The 22009-nt window shown below is 49.9% G+C and overlaps 1 protein-coding gene across 1 annotated transcript; it reads left to right on the top strand.

Annotated features, from left to right (window-relative positions):
- Positions 1 to 2502: 2502 nt before the first annotated feature.
- Positions 2503 to 12452, top strand: R3HDML (R3H domain containing like; the record flags this gene model as incomplete). Its single annotated transcript, XM_080716503.1, has 5 exons — positions 2503 to 2757; positions 6885 to 7003; positions 9863 to 9995; positions 10580 to 10695; positions 12320 to 12452. The coding sequence occupies 5 exons, from the start codon at positions 2503 to 2505 to the stop codon at positions 12450 to 12452; spliced, it is 756 nt and encodes a 251-aa protein (XP_080572629.1).
- Positions 12453 to 22009: the final 9557 nt, after the last annotated feature.

Below are 22009 nucleotides of genomic sequence, written 5' to 3'. Positions count from 1 at the left end.
CGGGCCGGCCTCAGCTTGTCACCCAGACACTGGGTTCAGCCTGGGGATCCTCGGAGGTCGCTAGAAGAGGAGGCTGAGGGTAGAAATTCCGCCTTCCTTCTTCCTTCCCCTCCTCTTTTATTTTTTGTGATGCCAGGAATTAAACCCAGGGAAATTCTATCCCCGAGCTACACCCCCTGCCCTATTTTTTATTCTTCATTTTGAAACAGGGTCTCACTGAGTTGGGGAGGGCCTCACTAAGTAGCTGAGGCTGGTGGTGCACCTGCCATCTTCCTATCTCAACCTCCCAAGTTGGTGCACGCCTATAATCCTAGTACTTGGGAGGCGGAGACAAGAGAATTTTAGCCAGCCTTAGCAATTTAGCAAGTTCCTCAGCAAATTAGCGAGACTCTGTTTCAAAATAAATATAAAATAGGGCTGGGGGTAGAGACTGGAGGTAGAACATCCCTGGGTTCAATCCCTAGAACCAAAATAAAATAAAGCAAAACAAACAAAAACTAAGCCCGGTTTGGTGGTACATGCCTGTAATCCCATTACTTGGGAAGATGGGACAAGAGGATCACAGGTTCAAGACCAGCCTCAGCAACTTAGCGAGATCCTGTTTCAAAATAAAAAATAATAGCCGGGCGTGGTGGTGATGCACGCTTGTAATCCCCACGCTTGGGAGGCGGAGACAGGAGGATTGCGCAGATTCAAAGCCAGCCGCGCTAGTTTAAGAGACCCTTTTTCCAAAAATAAAATAGGTCTGGGAGTGTAGCCTGGAGGTAGAAGGGCTTCCAGGAACCCCAGTACCACCAAAATAAATAAATAAATAAATAAATAAATAAATAAATAAATAATAAAATTGGGCTGGGGGCATATATGTTGGAGGCAAAATGCCCCTGGTTCAAACTCCAGTACCAAAAAAAGAAAAGAAAGAAAGTGCCCTCCCGATGCACGGTGGTGTGGGGGCAGAGAGCATTCTCCCTGTGTCTGGGGTCTCCGCAGGCGGGGGCATTTCCTCCTGGGCTTGCGGTCCCTTTGCCACATCCCTGCCCTGCCCAGCAGCTCAGCCCCAGCCCAGGCTCTCCAGGTGGAGGAGGAATGGCCGGGATGACAGAGGTGGGAGAGCAGCCCAGGGCTGGCAGGCGGAGCCAGGGCCCCAGGCTGGCTGGGCTGGAAGGGGAGGGGGCCGTGGGACCTGGGTCAGCTGCCGCTGGCTCCCTGGGCGCTGTTAAAGTCGCTGCGGCCAGGCGGGCTGGGTGTCTGCAAAGGCCCCGCATCCTCGGCCACCTCCCGCCGCCTCCAGGGGCTGCCTGGCCTGGTATGCACCCTGCAAGCCTGCGCCCTGGGCCCTCTCTTCCCTCTTGGTTCTCTCTCTCTGTTTTTCTTTCTCCCTTTGTCTTTCTGTCTCTCCCTTGTTCTTTTTCTATTCTCCCCCTGACTCTAACACCCTTTCTCCCCTCCCGCGACTCTCCTTCCCTTCCTAGTGTCTTTCATTTCGTGTCTGTCTGTCTGTCTGTCTGTCTGTCTGTCTCTCTCTCTCTCTCTCTCTCTCTCTGGTTCTGGGGATGGAACCCAGGGGCATTCTACCTCCGAGCTACACCCCCAGCCCTATTTTTCATTCTTTTTTTTGTGTGTGTATGTGTGTCTGGGGATGGATCCCAGGGGCATTCTAACTCCGAGCTACACCCCCTGCCCTAGTTTTTATTCTTTATTTTGAAACCGGGTCTCACTAAATTGCAGAGGGCCTGAGGCTGTCTGAGAACCGCCATCCTCTGGTCTCAGCCTCCCGAATGCTGGGATTAAAAGCGTGCGCCACCACGCCTGGCTCTATTTTTCATACTTTATTTTGAAACAGAGTCTCACTGAGTTGCAGAGGACCTCACTAAGTAGCTGAGGCTGTCCACGAACCTCCTGTCTCAGCCTCCCAAATGCTGGGATTACAAGCATGTGCCACCATGCGCTCACGCTCCCCCCCCTCCCTCCCTTCCTCTCTCTGCCATCTTTTTGGCCTTTTTTTCTTTCTTGGTTTCTCAAGTGTCCTGTTCCAGACCTCTGTCACACTCTGCCGCCCGGTTCTTTCCTTGTCTCGCTCAGGACCCCAAAGCTGCGGCGGCTCAGGGGCAAGAGGGCTCCGCTGCAGGGCTCGGGAGAGGTTCCCGACCTCTGTGGGCATGGTGGTGGGAGCCTCCCAGCGGGCGTGGTGAAAAGACCCGCTGTCTGCTGTTCATCTCCTGGGCGGGCAGGAGGGGGTGCCAGGCTTTGAAGTGGTCGTGCTGTCCCACCTCAGAGCCTGGTCTGACTTAGCCACTGTCTGGGCATTTCTTCTTAACACCCAACCTCTCAGCCCGCGGCGAGAAGAGGAAGGTGTGCTGGGCATCTGTCTAGGCCAGAGCTGGGGCCAGAGGTCTTTGCCAGATTCCCAGAGCGTCCTCTGGGCTGGGGATGCCCGGGGAGGGGGCTTAGGCTCTCCACTCTTGTACCCACCCTTTGCAGGCAGACGCGCGACCCTGGCCAGCAATGGCCCTGCTGCCCTGCACGCTGGGCCTGGCGGGCCTGCTCCTATGGGCAGGTCAGACAGTGGGAACCTTGACGACGCCCAATACCACCCTAGCCGGGCCTGAGAGCACTGCTGGGTGGCCCCTGAGCGGCCTGGGTGGGCCCCGGTACCGCCGCAAGCGCCACATCTCAGCCCGGGACATGAGCGCCTTACTGGATTATCACAACCAAATCCGAGCCAGCGTGTCCCCACCGGCTGCCAACATGGAGTACATGGTGAGTCTCTGTGCCTGCCCTAAAGCCCTTCCCAGCAAATGCCAGCCAGACAACTTGCCGGACGGGCCCCGCCAGCCAGATCTGGGTGTCTGGCGTCCTTTGCAAAAAGCGGCAGTAAAGTATGCCCATTTTACAGGTACAGAAACCGAGGCAATTGCCCAGACTCTCCAGTGAGTCTGGGGACAGGAGCACAGCTTAGGGAGCATCTTTGTGTACCAGGCACTGCACATAAGCCTCTTCCTTCAAGAGGATATTTCAGGCCAGCTATGGTGGCACACACTTGTAACCCTAGTGTTTGGCAAGATGAAACAGGAGGATCACCAGTTTCGAGGACAATCTCAGCTACTTAAGAATACCCTATTTCCAAATGAAAAAATAGAGGTGGGTGTGATGGCACATGCCTGTAATCTCAGTACTTGGGAGGCTAAGACAGGAGGATTACAGGTTCAAGGCCAGCCCCATCAACTTAGCTAGACCCTGTTTCACATAAAATAAATAAATAAATAAATAAATAAATAAATAAATAAATAAATGCCAGGCGTGGTGGCACATGCTTGTAATCCCAGCACTTGGGAGGCTGAGACAGGAGGATCGCACAGGTTCAAGCCAGCCTCAGCTACTTAGTGAGACCCTGTTTCCAAATAAAGTATAAAAAATAGGTCTGAGAGTATAGCCCGGAGGTAGAAAGCCCCTGGGTTCTACCCCCAGTACCACTAAATAAATAAATAAATAAATAAGAACAGGGTATGATGGTGCATGCCTGTAATCCCAGTATTTGGGAGGTTGAGACAGGAGGATTGCAGGTTTGAGGGCAGCCTCGGCAACCTAGAGAGATCCTGTTTCCAAATAAATAAAATAGGGCTGGGGGTGAAACTCAGAGGTAGAATGCCCCCTGGGCTCAATCCCCAGTACCAAAAATAAAATAAAATAGGGCTGAGAATATAGCTTAGAAATAGAATGCCACTGGGTTGAACCTTCAGTATCAAAAATAAATAAAAAAAAAATAAATAAATAAATAAATAAATAGGGGTACAACTCAGAGGAGGAATCCTCCTGGGTTCATTTCCCAACACCCCACACAGACACATACAGAGAGAGGGGGTTGGGGAGGAAAGAGAGAGGAGAGAGAGAGAGAGAGAGAGAGAGAGAGAGAATTTCATCTTAATTTTCCAAATGAAGAAATTGACACTAGGAGAATTAATTTGCCCACGGTCACCCAGCCGGGCTCCCAGCAGCTCTTCGGGCTTAACCAAAACAGTACCCAGCCAGAGTCTGCTCCACACAAGGACCTGCAGGAGGGCGGCTGAGGTTTTCTGACATCCCCAGACTCCCCCTTCCCAGCAGGCTTGTGGAGGGAGGCAGGGTTTAGCACCTGGGCTGAGGGCCAATGTCTTCCCCCAGAGAGGCCAGGCTGGTGTCTCTGGCTCCCGCCCCAGAAGCCAGACCCCTGGGGTGGAGGAAAAATCATTGCTCTTTATCACTGCCCTACCCTAGACCCTTGTGCTGGCCTGGAGAGACAGGCCTGGGCTCTCTTTAGGGAAAGACCGCCGGTCCATCCCATCCAAGGCAAACGCACGCTGCTTCCCAGCCCAGAAATGCTATGTGTGTCTGTGTGTGTGTTACTGGGGACGGAACCCAGGGACATTCTACCTCAGAGCTACACCCTTAGTCCTATTTTATTTTTTACTTTGAAACAGGGTCTCACTAAGGCTGAGATCTTCCTGTACTAAGAGTAGAGGTGTGTACCACCACACCTGACTTATTTATTTTATTTTGAAACAGCATCTCGCACATCCTCCTGTCTCAGCCTCCCAAGTCCCGGGATGACAAGCCTGGGCCACCATGCCCGGCTCGGTCATTCACTTCTGTAGGAACTCCTGCTGGGCGAGGTTCAAAGCCTGCTAAGCCTCCTGGATACTGAGAAGCCTTCATCCCTTCCGGATACTGATGGAGCCTTCATCCCTTCTGGGGGGTATCGGAGAAAATAAATATTAACAAGACACATATACAACAGCAGGAAGTAACTTGGGAGGGGCAGGGACAGGAGCCAGGGTGGCAGGCAGTGTCGGAGGTGGAGAGAGACATTTATTTGTTCATCGACTGACTCATACATTTATTAACACAGGGGCTGACACACAGAGGCCCTCCATTTTTCAAACAAAGGCTGGAGCACCAGTGATGTGTCTGTGGCTCTGCGCCGCCCAACTGGCTTTTTTTTTTTTTCTTGGTGGTACTGGGGATGAAACCTGGGAGCATTCTACCTCTGAGCTACACCCCCAGCCCTATTTTTTTATTCTTTCTTTATTTTGCGGTATTGGGGATTGATCCCAGAGGCATTCTATCTCTGAGCTACACCCTAGCCATATTTTTTATTCTTTATTCTGAAACAGGGTCTCACTGAGTTGCAAAGGGCCTCACTGAGTAGCTGTGGCTGGGTACAGACCGTGATCCTCTTGTCTCAGCCTCCCAAGTGCTAGGATTACAAGCGTGCACCACCACGCCCGGCCCAAATGGCATTTAATTCTTGCTTCTGGTATAGAATAAGGAGAGCTATAAGTCTCCTCAGAGACTTCAGGTAGCATTAAAAAATGCTTTTTTTTTCCTTGAGTTTTTCTTTACAAACAGGGTCTCTCACTAGGTTGCTGAGAATTTCGCTTAGTCACGAGGCTGGTTTTGAATCTGGAATTCTCCTGTCTCAGCCTCCCAAGTACTGCCCTAGTTTTTATTTTGAAACCGGGTCTCCCTGAGTTGCAGAGGGCCTCACTAAGTAGCTGAGGCTGTCCGTGAACCGCGATCCTCCGGTCTCAGCCTCCCAAATGCTGGGATGACAAGCGTGCGCCACCACGCCCGGCTTGTTTACTCTTTTCCTAAAAGATAGGAGTCAGACAACTCCAGGGGGTGCTGGGCCCTCTTGGCATCTTTACTTCTCCACTACCTGACTTTTGCCCACAGAAAAGACACCTGATTAACGTTTCCTCGCTACTTAAGAAAGCCGGGGTCCTACACCACTTGCACCAGGACTGTGTGATGAATGGCTTGGTCAGTTCTCATTTCCCAGATGGATTGTCAGTCTTCAGTGCCCAGAAATATTGCTCAACATCTGATGAGTAAGCCAGGCACGGTGGCGCACGCTTGTAATCCCAGCGCTTGGGAGGCTGAGACAGGAGGATCGCAGGTTCCAGGACAGCTTCAGCAAATAGTGAGGCCCTCTGCATCTTAATGAGAGCCTGTTTCAAAATAAAAATAAAATAGAGCTAGGATGTATGGGGTGTAGCTCAGAGGTAGACTGTCCCTGGGTTCAATTCCCAGTAACACACACAGGCACGCACGCTGGGGTGATGGAACACACTTGTAATCCCAGTACTTGGGAGACTGAGACAGGAGGATCGCAGGTTCTTGGCCAGCCTTAGCAACTTAGCGAAGCCTGGTTTCAAAATAAAAAAATAAAATAATGTGTGGGTAGCCTGGCGTGGTGGCGCACTCTTGTAATCCCAGATTTCGGGAGGCTGAGACCGGAGGATCGCAATTCGCGGACAGCCTCAGCTACTTAGTGAGGCCCTCTGCAACTCAGTGAGACCCTGTTTCAAAATAAAGAATAAAAAATAGGGCAGGGGATGTAGCTCGGAGGTCGAATGCTCCTGGGTTCCATCCCCAGACCCTCAAAATAAATAAATAAATAAATAAATAAATAAATAAATAAATAGGTAAATGATGTGGGGGTGTAACTCAGAGGTAGAATGCCTATGGAGTCCACCCCTGGTAGCACCCCCCAAAAAAGTAAAGGAAGAATAAAGAATAAGTAAATTGTAAGATTCGGTGATCTCTCCATTCCTCTACGGATGCTGAGAATCCCCCAGGAGGCAAACGCCCAGAGCCCAAGGCCATGAGCATGAGGCGCAGGGAAAAGAAGGGCGCGCTGGAGCCAGACACCTGGGTGTGGATGTCTGCCATGGACCGCGGTTCTCGGAGGTCTCTCTGAGCCTTGGTTTTCGAATCTGCCAAAGTGGGTTTGGTGTAGACTCCCACGGGGCAGGGGTGCGATGGCAGCAGGCCCTGCGCATCTCTGGACAGTCGTGGCAATGGCGATTATTTCCCCAGGGGGAAGTTCACGGCCTTTCTTCCTCCAGGTCTGGGATGAGCGGCTGGCCAGTTCTGCTGAGGCCTGGGCCGCCCAGTGCGTCTGGGCCCACGGGCCCTCCCCGCTGATGAGATACGTGGGCCAGAACCTCTCCATCCATTCCGGCCGGTGAGTAAAACCTTTAGCTTCCCTTCATTCAGCCATTTAACAAGCGCACTGTGAGCACTGGCTCCTGTCCCACGAGGAGCCGGCATGGTAGCTGGGACTGACAGGTGACAGCGGGGTGAGCAAAGAGGCCCCTAGGTCGTGTCAGAGAGCGGGATCCATGTGAAGACTTAAAAAAAGGCAAAACAATAGCCGGGCGTGGTGGCGCACTCTGGTAATCCCCGCGCTTGGGAGGCTGAGACTGGGAGGCTGAGACGGGAGGATCGCGCAGGTTCGAAGCCAGCCTCAGCTACTTAGTGAGGCTCTCAGCAACTCAGTGAGACCCTGTTTTCAAATAAAATATATAATAGGGCTGGGAGTGTAGCCCGGGGGTAGAAAGCCTCTGGGTTCCACCCCCAGTACCACCAAAAAAAAAAAAAAAAGGTAAAACAAGGGAATAAGAGCCCTGGGGAACAGGGCTGGGGGCAGAGGTGGTAGGTGAGCAGAGTCTGAGAACATTCTGGCCCTTCAGGCCAAGCCTGGGGACCCTGGTGCTTCTGGCCCTGGGAAGTTATTTCTTTGTTCTGAACCTTGGCGCTCCTGCCCGTAAAACAGAGGTGTTGGCCGCGCTCCGCTCTTTCCTGACCTCGATTTCATAGGCCACCAGTAAAACTCCGAAGACATTTACAAGGGGCTGCCATGCCACAGTCGTCCCCTTGTTTTGCCAGCTAAGGACTCTAGACAGGCAGCGACCTTCCGGGTGGCGGTGACCCCGGCGGAGTGGGCGGGCGGGGCCGGGCGCTTCTGTCTGCACCTCTTCCTGGACCATTTGGGATGGCTGCCAGGCCTTGGAGCCATGAGGGCCCCCAGAGCCCCCAGAGGCTGGGTGGCACAGTCCCTACCCAAGGTCGCACTAAACTCTTCCTACTTGACTCCGGCCCTTCCCACAGCAGTCCTTCCTGAGCTCAGGGGAAAGAAGCTGCCGTAATTACCACGAGTGAGATTTCTGGATTTTCCCCCTTATTGAGCTTTTGAAAAAATCCTCTCTCTCTGTGTGTGTGTGTGTGTGTGTGTGTGTGTGTGTGTGTGAGAGAGAGAGAGAGAGAGAGAGAGAGAGAGAGAGAGAGAAAGAGAAAGAGAAAGAGAGACAGAGAGAAGAAATGAGAATAAGCCAGGCGTGGTGGTACACACTTATAATCCCAGTCCTTGGGAGGCTGAAACAGGAAGATCACAGGTTCGTGGCCAGCCTCAGCAACTTGTGAGGCCCTCTGCAACTTACTGAGACCTTGTTTCAAAATAAAGAATAAAAAATAGGGCTGAGGGGTATAGCTCAGAAATAGAATGTCCCTCCCTGGGTTCCATCTCCAGTACCCGAAAAGGAGAGAGAGAGAGAGAGAGAGAGAGAGAGAGAGAGAGAGAGAGAGAGGGAGGAATATAAATATTGGACATTGAACCCAAGAGCATTCCACCTCTGAGCTATACCTCCAGCCTTTTTTTTTTTTTTTTTTTTTTTTTGTGAGTCTGTGGATAGGACCCTGGACCCAGGGGCATTCTACCTCCAAGCTACATCCCTGCCCTATTTTTTATTCTTTATTTTGTTTGTTTGTTTGTTTGTTTGTTTATTTTTGTAGGTCTGGGGATGAAGCCCAGGGGATTTGACCTCCGAGCTACACCCCCTGCCCTAATTTTTATTCTTTATTTTGAAACTGGGTCTCACTGAGTTGCAGAGGGCCTCACTAAGTAGCTGAGACTGTCCTCAAACCACGATCCTCCTGTCTCAGCCTCCAGAATGCTGGGATTACAAGCGTGCGCCACCACTCCCGGTAGCCTCCTTTTTTTTTTTTTTTTTTTTTTTTTTTTGCTATTGAAACACAATCTCCCTCTAAAACACACAATGTACTTAAACATATCGAAGTCAATCACTAAGCCAAGCAAGGGAGGGGCGGGAATGGGGGTGGGAATTGGGTAGGGGTTAAATCAGCGATGAGTACATGTTTGTACACACAAGATTTTTACCCCAATAAGTTGTATGAATATAATGCACCAATAAAAAATTTAAAAAAATTAAAAGAATAAAAAAACCTACAATCTCCCTAAATTGCTAAGGCTGACCTTTGAACCTGCGATCCTCCCATCTCAGCCCCACAAGTACTAAGATTTCCAGTGTGCGCCACCGCGCCCAGCTCCCTTTTGAATATCTGTGCCTCAGTCAAACGCGTCTGCTGCGTCTTCAGACTGCAGGGGCTGCTCAGGTTGACACACAAGCCTTCTCCCCGTCTCACTCCTCTCCTGCCCTAAAATTTTAGGGAAGTTTTCCTCTCCTAAAAATGCCAGTGCCTCGGCCCGGGCGGCCCCCTCCCCTCACCCCGGGTCCTTTGTAGAGCAATGACAGGTACATACTTTGCGATCACTTACCTGTGCAGGTCCAGGTAAGCGCTCTGCAAGGCCCATCCCAGTGACCATTACTTTTTTTTTTTTTTTTTTTTTTTAACAGTACTGGGAATGGAACCCAGGGGCATTCTACTTTTAAGCTACATCTCAGGATGGAACCCGAGGCATTCTACCTCTGAGACACACCCCCAGCCCTATTTTTTATTCTTTATTTTGAAACAGGGTCTCACTGAGTTGCAAAGGGCCCCGCTAAGTAGCTGAGGCTGGCGGAGAACCGTGATAACTCCTGTCTCAGCCTCCTGAATGCTGGGATTACAACGTGCACCACCTCGCCAGGCTCCTTGGTGACCTCTAGATGGCACCTGGAGGGAAGGCCTGATGTGTTCACTAGTTCTACAGATGGACAAGTTCAGGTGGGGGAGAGAAAGCGCCTCCCCCAGGGCCACCCACAGTGCGAGGCAGCCCCAGCTTCCTCCCCTTCTCCCTCCCCAGGTACCGCTCCGTGGTAGATCTCGTGAGGCCCTGGTCAGAAGAGAAGCGTCATTATGTGTTTCCGGCCCCAAGGGACTGCACCCCGAACTGCCCCTGGAGCTGCAATGGCCCCGTCTGCTCCCACTACACCCAGGTACCTGCTGGTGGGGCTCAGGGTCCATGCGGAGCAAGTCCTGGTATCTCAGAAGGAGAATGAGGGGCACAGAAATGGGAATTAAAAGCTTGATGCACGCCTGTAATCCCAGCATTCAGGAGGCTGAGGCAGGAGGATCATGGTTCGTGGACAGCCTCAGCTGCTTAGTGAGGCCCTTTGCAACTCAGTGAGACCCGGTTTCAAAATAAAAAATAAAAAATAGGGCTGGGGGTGTAGTGCGGAGGTAGACTACCCCTGGGTTCAATCCCTGTACCACCACAAAAAAAACTATTTTGAGAGAAATGATATGACAATATTATAATCTATGGGCATACCACCCTGAATATCCCCAATCTCGTCTGATCTCGGAAGCTAAGCAGAGTCAGGCCTGGTTAGTACTTGGGTGGGAGAGAAATGATATATAACAGTATAAATGCGTCCAGGCCCTTGCTCCCCTTGGGGACGGGCAGACTCTGCCCTCCCACAAGACTTAAGCTGATATGTCCAATAGAACCACGTCCAGGGGCCATCTCCTCCAGCAGCTCGGCCCGCCGTCCTCCTCAGCCTCCTGTCTGTTTCCTCAGATGGTGTGGGCATCCTCCAGCAGGCTGGGCTGCGCCCTCCACACCTGTGACAGCATCAGTGTCTGGGGCAACACCTGGCACCAGGCGGTCTACCTGGTCTGCAACTATGCCATCAAGTAAGCCTGCGCCAAGCAGAGGGCTCAGGCGGGAGGGCGTCGGGAGGACTGATGGAAGGGGACTTGCACAACCCCGTCCTCTATTCGGGGTACCCTCAGGAGCGCACTTCAGTACTGTATTGTATTGGTTGATTTTTATACTGGGGACTGAGCCCAGGGGCATTCTACCTCTGAGCTACATCCCCAGCACTTTTACTTTTTTTCTTTTCTTTTTGGTGGTACTGGTTTTCCTGGAAGCCCTTCTACCTCTGGGCTACACTCCCAGACCCATTTTTATATTTTTATTTGGAAACAGAGTCTCTTAAGCCAGCAAGACCGACTTCGAACCTGCGTGATCCTCCTGTCTCCGCCTCCCAAGCACGGGGATTACAAGCGTGCGCCACCATGTCCGGCAGCCCTTTTGCTTCTTTTTCCTTCTTCTTCTTTTTCTTTTCTTTCTTTCTTTTTTTCTTTTTCTTTTTTTTTTTTTTTGCGGTACTGGGGATAGAACCAGGGGCATTCTACCTCTGAGCTATACTCCTAGACCCCTATTTCTCCTTTCTTTCCCTCCCTCCTTTCTTTCTTTCTTTCTTTCTTTCTTTCTTTCTTTCTTTCTTTCTTTCTTTCTTTCTTTTTCTTTCTTTCATTTTTTGCGAATCTGGGAATGAAAACCAGGGCAATCGACCTCCAAGCTACGTCCCCTGCCCTATTTTTTATTCTTTATTTTGAAACCGGGTCTCACTAAGTTGCAGAGGGCCTCACTAAGTAATTGAAGCTGTCCGCGAACCACGATCCTCCGGTCTCAGCCTCCCGAATGCTGAGATTGTGTGCCACCACGCCCGGCATTGTCACACACTTCTAATCCCAGTATTAGGGAGGCTGAGACAGGAGTACAGGTTCACAGCCATCCTCAGCTACTTAGTGAAGCCCTCCCAATCTTAGTGAGACCCTGTTTCAAAATAAAGAGTAAAAAATAGAGCCAGGCATGGTGGTACACGCTTGTAATCCCAGCATTTGGGAGGCTGAGACAGGAGGATCGCGGTTCATGGACAGTCTCAGCTATTTAGTGAGGCCCTCCACAACTTAGTGAGACCCTGTTTCAAAATAATAAAATATAGGGCTGGGGCTGTAGCTCAAAGGTTGAATACCCCTGGGTTCCATCACCAGACCTGCAAAAAAAAAAAAAAAAAAAAAATAGGGCTGGGGGTGGAGCTCGGAAGTAGGATGCCCCTGGTTTCAATTCCCATCCAGTACTGCAGAAAAGAAAGAAAGAAAGAAAGAAAGAAAGAAAGAAAGAAAGAAAGAAAGAAAGAAAGAGAAAGAGAGAGAGAAAGAAAAGAAAGAAAGAGAAAAGATATGAGGTGGCTTAGCCCGTCACTGAGTGCATCAGTCTCCTGGGTGGGGGTGATGGGGAATGAGAAAGTGGCTTGCTTGGGCCTCCGTTTGCGACTTCTCTGTATCCCTGAGAGGGAGGGCTCTCGGTTGGTTTTGCAGATGGAGAAACCCATGCTTCCAGTGGTGACTCCCCCAAGGTCACACGGCCAGCGGACTCCAGTGCTGCCGCTAGGACATCTATGTGGAGGCGGCTCGCCCAAAGCTTCTCCGCCCCCCTAACCCCGCTTCCCTGGGACCTTTTCTCTTCCAGGGGCAACTGGATCGGCGAGGCGCCCTACAAGATGGGGAGGCCGTGCTCCGCCTGTCCCCCCAGTTACCAAGGCAACTGCAACAGCAACATGTGCTTCTCTGGGCTCAGATCCAACACCCTCCGGTGGACCTGAGCCCTCCCAGGGCCGCGGGCGCCTCCAGCTGGGCTTGATCCTCCAGGGACCCTCCCGGTCACGGGATCAAGGAATCATTTAATCAAACAAACGACAGGCCTTGTTTTCGCCAGCTGGCAATCCCAGTACTTGGGAGGCTGAGACTAGTAGAGCGCAGGTTCCAGGACAGCCTCTGCCACTTACAAAGACCCTGTTTCAAAATAAAAAGGGCTGGGGGTTTAGCTCAGAGGTAGAATGCCCTGGGTTCAATCCCTAGTACCATAATTAATAAATTAATTAATTAATTAATTAATAAAGTAAAGAGAGAATAGGAGTTGGGTCTTTCCTACCAATCCGGCTTTTCTTCCTAAATCCCGCTTCCAAAAGATCTAGTGTGCATCAGAAAGAAGGTACTGGGGATGGAACCCAGGGGCATTCTACCTCCGAGCTGCATACCTAACCCTATTTTTTAATTCTTTATTTTGAAACAGGTTCTCACTGAGTTGCAAGGGCCTCACTAAGTACCTGAGGCTGTCTACCAACTGCGATCCCCCTGTCTCAGCAAGCTTGTGCCACCACGCCTGGCTTGACTTCCCTCTTTCCTTAGTTACAGCTTTCTTTTCTCTGGCTTCTAGGAGAAAGACCTGCATTTTTTTTTTTTTTTTTTTTTTTTTTTTTGGTGGTACCGGAGGTAGAACCCAGAGGCTTTCTACCTTCGGGCTATGCTCCCAGACCTATTTTTTTTACATTTTATTTGGAAACAGGGTCTCACTAAGTTGCTGAGAGCCTCACTAAGTAGCTGAGGCTGGCTTCGAACCTGCGCGATCCTCCTGTCTCAGCCTCCCAAGTGCGGGGATTACAAGCGTGCGCCACCACGCCCGGCAGACCTGCATCTTTTTTCTAAAAGTTCGGTTCTCTGGGAGCCAGGGCTGTGTGGAGCAGTATTTGCAGCTTAGTTCTGTAACTCTGCAGCTTCCTACCCAAGAAAATACATCAAGGAGATGTATATGTTAAATAACCTGGAACCTGAAACCCACCTTCCTTCATCCAACCCCAGCCAACCCAGGCAGTCCCAAGGACTTGTGGGTTCCTCCCAGAGCTGGGCGTATTTCAGGTCCAAGAGTTTTTAAAAGCGGTGAAATAGGCTGGGTGTGTTGGTGCATGGCTGCAATCCCACTTCTTGGGGGGCTGGGACAGGGGGGCTGTAAAGCCCCCAGCAACCTAGTGAGACTGTTTCCAAATAAAAAATAAGTTGGTCTGGGGGTGTACCTTAGAGATGGAATGCCCCACTGTTCAGTTCCCAGCAACACACACACACACACACACACACACACACACACGTAGAAATAAATTTCCGAGCTGGGCATGGTGGCACACATTTGTAACCCAGCATTTGGGAGGCTGAGACAGGAGGATCACGATTCATGAACAGCCTCTGGTTCTATTTAGTGAGGTCCTTGGCCACTCAGTGAGACCCTGTTTCAAAATAAAGAATAAAAAATAGGGCTGGGAGCCGGGCGTGGTGGTGCACGCTTCTAATCCCAGCATTTGGGAGGGTGAGACAGGAAGATCGTGGTTCGCGGACAGCCTCAGCTACTTAGGACCTCTGCAACTCAGTGAGACCCAGTTTCAAAATAAAGAATTAAAAAAATAGGGCGGGGGGTGTATGTAGCTCAGAGGTCGAATGCCCCTGGGCTTCATCCCCAGAACACACACACACACACACACACACACACACACACACACACACAAAATAGGAGGGCTGGGGGTGTAGCTTGGAGGTAGAATGCCCCTGGGTTCCATCCACAGCATATATATGCCGGATGTGGTGGCACACCCTTGTAATCCCAGTATTTGGGATGTTGAGACCAGAGGATTGCGGTTTTCAGACAGCCTCAGCTACTTAGTGAGGCCCTCCGCAACTTTTTGAGACTCTGTTTCAAAAATAAAGAATAAGCCAGGCATGGTGGCGCACGCTTATAATCCCAGCATTCCGGAGGGAGGCTAAGACAGGAGGATCACAGTTTGCGGACAGCCTCAGCTACGTAGAGAGGCCTTTCGCAACTTGATGAGACGCTGTTTAAAAAATAATTTTAAAAAAGACTAAAAAATTAGACTGGGGGTGTACCTCGGAGGTTGAATGCCCCTGGGTTCCATCCCCGGACCTGCCAAAAATTAAAAAATAAAAAAGAAATTTTCATGGCATTGTAAGAAAAGACTATATTCAAAAGTGGCTTGGCGGGATGATTTTACCTTTTTTATTTTTATTTTTTGGTGGTCCTGGGGGTGGAACCTAGAGGCTTTCTACCTCCGGGCTATACTCCCAGACCTATTTTATATTTTGTTTGGAAACAGGGTCTCACTAAGTTGCTGAGAGCCTCACTAAGTAGCTGAGGCTGGCTTTGAACCTGTGCGATCCTCCTGTCTCAGCCTCCCAAGCGCTGGGATTACAAGTGTGCGTGGGGGCGGTGCCTGGCCGGGTTGGGGGTGAGGGTTGGCACTTGAGATTTCGAAGAAAGACTGACTCTACAAAATGGAGCATAAAGCTATTCCTCTGAGAGAAAAGATCTGATTATATTCTCACAATTCACGGCAGGGAAATGTGCTCGTAGGCATCCCATCCATCTCTGTGCCCACCGCGCTGAAGCCGCCACACGGTCCAGCCCCGTGTTACAGGTGGGGACCCAGAGTCTCAGAGAAAGGTGTGACTCGGGGCGCCCCTCAGCCTGCCTTCCAGGCCCTGGATTCAAGTCTCCTCCAGGGCGCCTGCAGGACCAGGAAGCAGAGAAGAGAGCTGGCCTGGGCTCCCTCTGCCTGGCCGTCCTTTCCGGTTTTGGGGTCACAGCCTCCATTTTAGTCACCTGCCAGGCCACCCTCCAACTCCAGTCCTCTCTTTTCCTCTCAGTCTCTTTATAATAAACCATTTCTCCTTTCGCCAGCCATCCCACCCAGCCTCCCTAACACACAGAAGTTCTTTTGTCTCCAGAGATAGTAAAATCTCCTCCCTCGGACCTTGCCCTCCAGATGGGGCCCACTCCAGGCCCAACAGTAGGGAGCGCCCTTCAAAAAGCTGCTTCAAAAGGGAAAAAAAGCTGGGCATGGTGGTGCATGCTTGTTATACCAGCATTGGGGTGACAGAGACCAGAGGATTGAGGTTCAAAGACAGCCTCCGCTACTTAGTGAGGCCCCTTCGCAACTCAGTGAGACTCTATTTCAAGAAAAAAAAAAAAAGAAAAAAAAATAAAAAGAGCCGGGCGTGGTGGTGCACACTTGTAATCCGAGCATTTGGGAGGCTGAGATGAGAGGGTCGCGGTCCAAGGACAGCCTCTGCTATTTAGTGAGGGTCTTTGCAACTCAGTGAGACGCTGTTTCAAAATAAAGAATAAAAAAATAGGGCTGGGGGTATAGCTCAGAGGTAGAATGTCCCTGGATTCCATCCGTAATACTGAAAAAAATTAAAATGTTTAAAAATCCTAAAAAGTAAAAAATAAAACAGGGCTAGATGTGTACCCCAGAGGTAGGATGGTCTCGGGTTCAATCTCCCCTGACCCGTACCACAAAAAAAAAAAAAAAAAAAAAAAAGAGCTGGGATGGAAAAACTGCCCTTTCTTCTAGATCCTACCCCGACTAGTCCTGGATAGAGTTGTTTTCTTTTTTCTGGTTCATTCCCACCCAGGCCAGGATTTCTGCATGTCAGTCCTCTCCCCTAGTAAAGGGGTGTGTGTGTGGTGTGTGTGTGTGTGTGTGTGTGTGTGTGTGTGTGTGTGTGCGTGTGTGTGGCACTTGGGATGGAACCCAGAGGCTTTCTACCTCTGAGCTAAACCCCAGACCAATTTTCTTTCATATATATATATATAATTTTTTTTTTTGCAGTACTGGGGATGGAGCCCAGGGGCATTCATCTGAGCTACATCCCCTGCCCTATTTTTTATTCTTTATTTTATGAAACAGTCTCACTAAATTCCAGTCTCAGCCTCCTGAACACTGGGATTACAAACCTGTGCCACCACACCCGGCTCTTTTTTTTTTTCTTTTTTTTTTTGTGGCACTGTGAGGATTGAACCTTGGGGCATTCTGCCTCTGAGATACACCCCTACCCCTATTCTTTATTTTGAAACAGGGTCTCAAGCCAGGCGTGGTGGTGGCGCACGCTTGTAATCCCAACATTGGGGAGGCTGAGACCGGAGGATGGTAGTTCTCCGACAGCCTCAGCTACTTAGTGAGGCCCTCTGTAACTTAGTGAGACCCCGTTTCAAAAAATAAAGAATAAAAATAGGGCAGGGGCTGTAGCGCGGAGGTCGAATGCCCCTGGGTTCCATCCCCAGACCTGCAAAAAGAAGAAGAGGAAGAAGAAGAGGAAGAAGAAGAAGAAGAAGAAGAAGAAGAAGAAGAAGAAGAAGAGGAGGAGGAGGAGGAGGAGGAGGAGGAGGAGGAGGAGGAGGAGGAGGAGGAGGAGGAGGAGGAGGAAGAGGAAGAAACAGGGCCTCACGTAGTTGCAGAGGATTCCGGTGCTATGCCTCTTTCTGGTTTCTCCTTTCAGTTTATCTGAGGGTCAAAGACAGGGGAAGGCACGTGGGTGGGGAAAAGAGGGGAGAGAGGAAACACTCGTGAGAGAACAGGAGGAGGGGCGAGCAGCCCCTGCCAGACCCGCAAAGGCTCCGTCAGCCACCCCCCCCCCAAGAGATAGCTCCGTTTTGGAGAAGAGAAAAATGGGGTAAGTACCAGTTTCCAGATGTTCCAGTTCCAGTGAAATAAGTGCTCGAAGTTCATTGTTTGCAAACAATACCCTTCTTGGGCGTGGGTTTAAAATGTCCTTTCTTGTAAAACTGTAAAACGATGGTGATTTAAATGCTAAATTAAGATGGATGTGGTGGGGCACGCCTGTAATCACAGCATTCGGGAGGCTGAGACAGGAGGCTCGCGGTTCGCGGACAGCCTCAGCTACTTAGTGAGGCCCTCTGCAACTCAGTGAGACCCTGTTTCCAAATTAAAAAAAATAATAACAAATAGGGCTGGGAATGTAACTTGGAGGTAGAATGCTCCTGGGTTCATTCTTCAGTACCATGCACACACATACACACATAACAGAATAAAAATAGAGTTGGGGTTAGGGGGTAGCTTAGAGGTAGAAGGCCCCTGGGTTCAATCCCCAGTACCACAAACAACAACAACACTGAGTCTTGCTAGGTTGGTGAGAGCCTCACTACTTGCTGAGGCTGTCCTCAAACCTGTGATTCTCCTGTCTCAGCCTCCTGAGTACTGGGATCACAGGGGTGGGTACGACACTATACCTGGCTCTTTTTTATTTCATTTTGAAACAAGGTCTTGGTAGATTGCCCAGGCTGGCCTCGCAATTTTCCTTTTCTTTGTCCAAGATTTTATTACACATCTTTACACAGCAACATCCAGACTCCAGACACAGCTTCAAGGATACCCTGTTAAGCTGCAGGCGCTCTGGCTTCCGTCCTGCAGTTCTGAGATGGGGGCGATGGGCAGGATCTCATCTTTGGGTCCCGTGGTGCTCACGTGGTCTGGCGGAGCCTTCTTGGGACTGGGCAATGGCGCACAAACCTCCTGTGGCCACCTTTTCAGCGTAAAACTCTACCCAAAACCTCTTTGGAACTAGAACGGTCACTTCCCGGATATGACGACTCTTCCTGCCAAGAACACTGTGTCTTGGTGGCCAAGATAATGATTTCTGTCCTGGTTGGTGTCACTTGGACTTCAGCTCCAGAATAGCCACCTTCAGCCAGCTCCCAAGTGAGAAACCCATCCAGTTCAGCTTTGAAGATGGTGTCAGCGACAAACTCCCTCTTCTGGGAAATCTGCACCGCCATCTCGCCGCCTCCCGCCGGGGCCCAAGGGAAAGGCTGGCCTTGCACCTGGCAATCATTCCGCCTCAGCCTCCTGTGTGGCTGGGATGGCAGGTGTGTGCCACGGTGCTGCCTACGTGTTACTTTTTTTTTTTTTTTTTTTTTTTTGGTGGTACGGGGGTTCCTGGAAAGCCTTGTACCTCCGGGCTATACTTCCCAGACCTATTTTTACATTTTTATTTGGAAACAGGGTCTCTTAAAGCCAGCGCGGCTGGCTTTAAACCTGCGGGATCCTCCTGTCTCCGCCTCCCAAGCGCGGGGATTACAAGCATGCGCTACCACACCCAGCTACATGTTACATTTTTATTTTATTTTTGATGGTACTTGGAATGGAACGCAGGAATGTTCTACTTCCAAGCTACAAACCCAGCTTTTTTTTTTTTTTTTTTTTTTTTTTGCAATACTGGGGATGGAACCCAGGGGCATTCTACCTCTGAGCCTCAGTCCTATTTTTTATTTATTTATTTATTTGTTTATTTATTATTATTATTATTTATTATTATTATTATTACTACTACTACTACTACTTTACTGGGGATGGAACCCAGAGGCATTCTACCTCCAAGCCTCAGTCTTATTTTTTATTCATTATTATTATTATTATTATTATTATTATTATTATTAATTATTTTGCAGTACTGGGGATGGAACCCTGGGGCATTCTACCTCCAAGCTACACCCCAGCCCTATTTTTTTAATCTTTATTTTGAAACAGAGTCTCACTGAGCTGCAAAGGGCCTCACTAAGTAGCTGATCCTCCTGTCTCAGCTTCCCAGGGGCGGGGATTACAAGCATGCACCACCATGCCCAGCTATTTATTTTGAAACAGGGTCGCACTGAGTTGCAAAGGACCTCACTAAGTAGCTGAGGCTGTCCGAGAACCGCGATCCTCCTGTCTCAGCCTCCCAAGCACTGGGATCATAGGTGTGCACCACCACGCCCGGCTCCTTTGGTGACTCTTGGCTCATCCGTCCCACCACTACCAGGCTTGACTCTGGAGCCAGGCTGCCTGGGTGTACATTGAACTTGCTGTGTGCCATCAGTGGTTTAGTCTTATCTGTAAAGGGGACACTAATAGGTTCTGCCTCATGAAGCCGCTCAGAACATTACATGAATGAACGCAGAAAACACTTGGAGAGTGCCTGGCACATAGCAGGCGCTGTAAAAGGGTCTGCTCTGAGCACAGTGGTCACTGGACTGGATCCGGCACAGCCAGACCATGCCCACGCCGAAGGGGTGTTGGGGGGGTACTGGGGAGTGAACCCAAAGCATTCTACCTCTAAGGTACACCATCAGCCTGATTTTTTTTTTTTTTTCAGTACTGGGGAGGGAAACCAGGGGCGTTCTACCTCTGAGCGCACACACACACCCCCCGCCCTATTTTTATTTTTTATTTTGAAACAGGGTCTCACTAACTTGTGGAGGTACCCACTAAGTAGCTGAGGCTGTCTGTGAACCGTGATCCTCCAGTCTCAGCCTCCTGAATGCTGGGATTACAAGCGTGTGCCATCACGCCCAGTTCCCCAGCCCTATTTATTCTTTATTTTGAAACAAGGTCTCACTAAGTTGTAGAGGGCCTCACAAGTTTTCTGATGCTGTCCTGAAACCTGAGATCCTCCCCCCGTCAGCTTCCCAAGTACTGGGATTACAGGCGCGTACCACCATCATCCCCAGCCCACCACCTGCTTTTGCTGTTTTTTGTTTTGTGGTACTGGAGATTGAACCCAGGGGCATTTGATATTTTAATTGGAAGTAGGGTCTCCTTACATTGCTGACAGTCTCACTTAAGTTGTTGAGGTTGGCTTTGAACCTGCGATCCTCCTGTCTCAGCCTCCCAGGTAGTGGGATCATAGGCGTGGGCCACCGTGCCTGGCTCCAGCCCCTGTTCTTATAGATGAAGTTTAATTGAAATACAGCCTTGCCGGGTGTGGTGGCGCACGCGTGAAACCCCAGCATTCGGGAGGCTGAGACCGAAGGATCTGACAGCCTCGGCTACTTAGTGAGGCCCTCTGCAACTCAGTGAGACCCTGTTTCAAAATAAAGACTAAAAAATGGGGCACGGGGTGTAGCTCGGAGGGCGAATGCCCCTGGGGTTCCACCCTCAGACCCGCAAAAAAAAAAAAAAAAAAAAAAAAAAAACCCTCCCCTTCCTAAGGGTGCTTTCCACATTCAGCAGCTGAAATGTGGGGTTGCTGCAGAGATGCGCAGACATTTGCTGTCTGGCTCTTGAGAGAAAAAGTTTGCTTAGCCCTGGGTCTTTTGATTTTTGGTATTGAGGACTGAACCCAGGAGGCTTCTACCTTCATACACACCCAGACCCTTTTATTATTATTATTTTGTTTTTGAAACAGGGTCTCACTAGGTTCGCTCTTGTCTCAGTCTCCCAAGTACTGAGGTTACAGGCCTGTACTACCACGCCCGGCTTCCTGAGACCAGTATTCCCAGAGCTGACCATTCTAGGGGCAATACACAGAAGAACTGGACCACACTCTTTTTTTTTTTTTTTTTTTTTGGTGGTACTGGGGGTGGAACCCAGAGGCTTTCTACCTCTAGGCTATACTCCCAGACCTATTTTATATTTTATTTGGAAACAGGGTCTCACTAAGTTGCTGAGAGCCTCACTAAGTAGCTGAGGCTGGCTTCGAACCTGCGCGATCCTCCTGTCTCAGCCTCCCAAGCGCGGGGATGACAAGCGTGCGCCACCACGGCCGGCAGGACCACGCTCTGAGCTAGGATGGGAAAGTCTGGTGGGTCTTCCTACAGAGGGATTTCTTTTTCTTTTTCTTTTTTTCTTTATTGGGGATGGAACTCAGGGGCATTCGACCTCCGAGTTACACCCCCCCCCAGCCCTAGTTTTTATTCTTTATTTTGAAACAGGGTCTCACTGAGTTGCAAAGGGCCTCACTAAGTAATACCTGAGGCTATCCTCAAACCGTGATCCCAGAGTGATTTTGTTCTAAACTTTATTTATTATTTATTTATTTATTTAGGGTACTGAGGATTGAACCCAGAGGCATTGTACCTCCAAGCTACACCCGCAGTCCTATTTTATTTTTATTTTGAAACTGGGTCTCGCTCAGTTGATGAAAGTCTCACTGTTTGCTGAGGCTGTCCTCGAACCTGCGATTCTGCTGTCTCAACCTCCCAAGTACTGGGATTACAGGCATGTAATGGGCCACCACGCTCCACTAAAACTGTCTATATTTTACAGCAGCTTTGGGTTTGCAGCAAAACTGGGTGGAAGACACAGAATTTTTCCTCTGTGTCCACATATATAGAGCTTTGCCAGTAGCAACAGGACAGGGGTGTGGGTTGTTAGTGTACTTTGCTTTTTTGGTTTGGTACTGGAGATGAAACACAGAGGTGTTCTCTCTGAGCTATACTCCCAGGCCTTTTAATTTTTTTTTTTTTTTTTTTTTTGGTACTGGGCATTCTACCTCTGAGCTACACTCCCAGCCCTTATTTTGATTTTATTTTTGAAACAGGGTCTCTCTGAGTTGCAAAGGGCCTCACTAAGTAGCTGAGGCTGACTGCAAACCACTGTTCTCCGGTCTCAGCCTTCTGAATGCTGGGATTACAAGTGTGTGCCACCACACCCAGCTTCCTTAATTTTTTAATTAATTAACTAATTAATTAATCAATTAATTATCTTTGTGGTACTAGGGATTGAACCCAGGGGTGTTCTACCTCTGAGCTACACCCCCA

Source organism: Muscardinus avellanarius (assembly GCF_963383645.1).
Source record: "Muscardinus avellanarius genome assembly, chromosome: 19".
NCBI classification, from domain to species: Eukaryota; Metazoa; Chordata; class Mammalia; order Rodentia; family Gliridae; genus Muscardinus; species Muscardinus avellanarius.
This window is presented reverse-complemented; position numbering and strand designations above follow the sequence as displayed.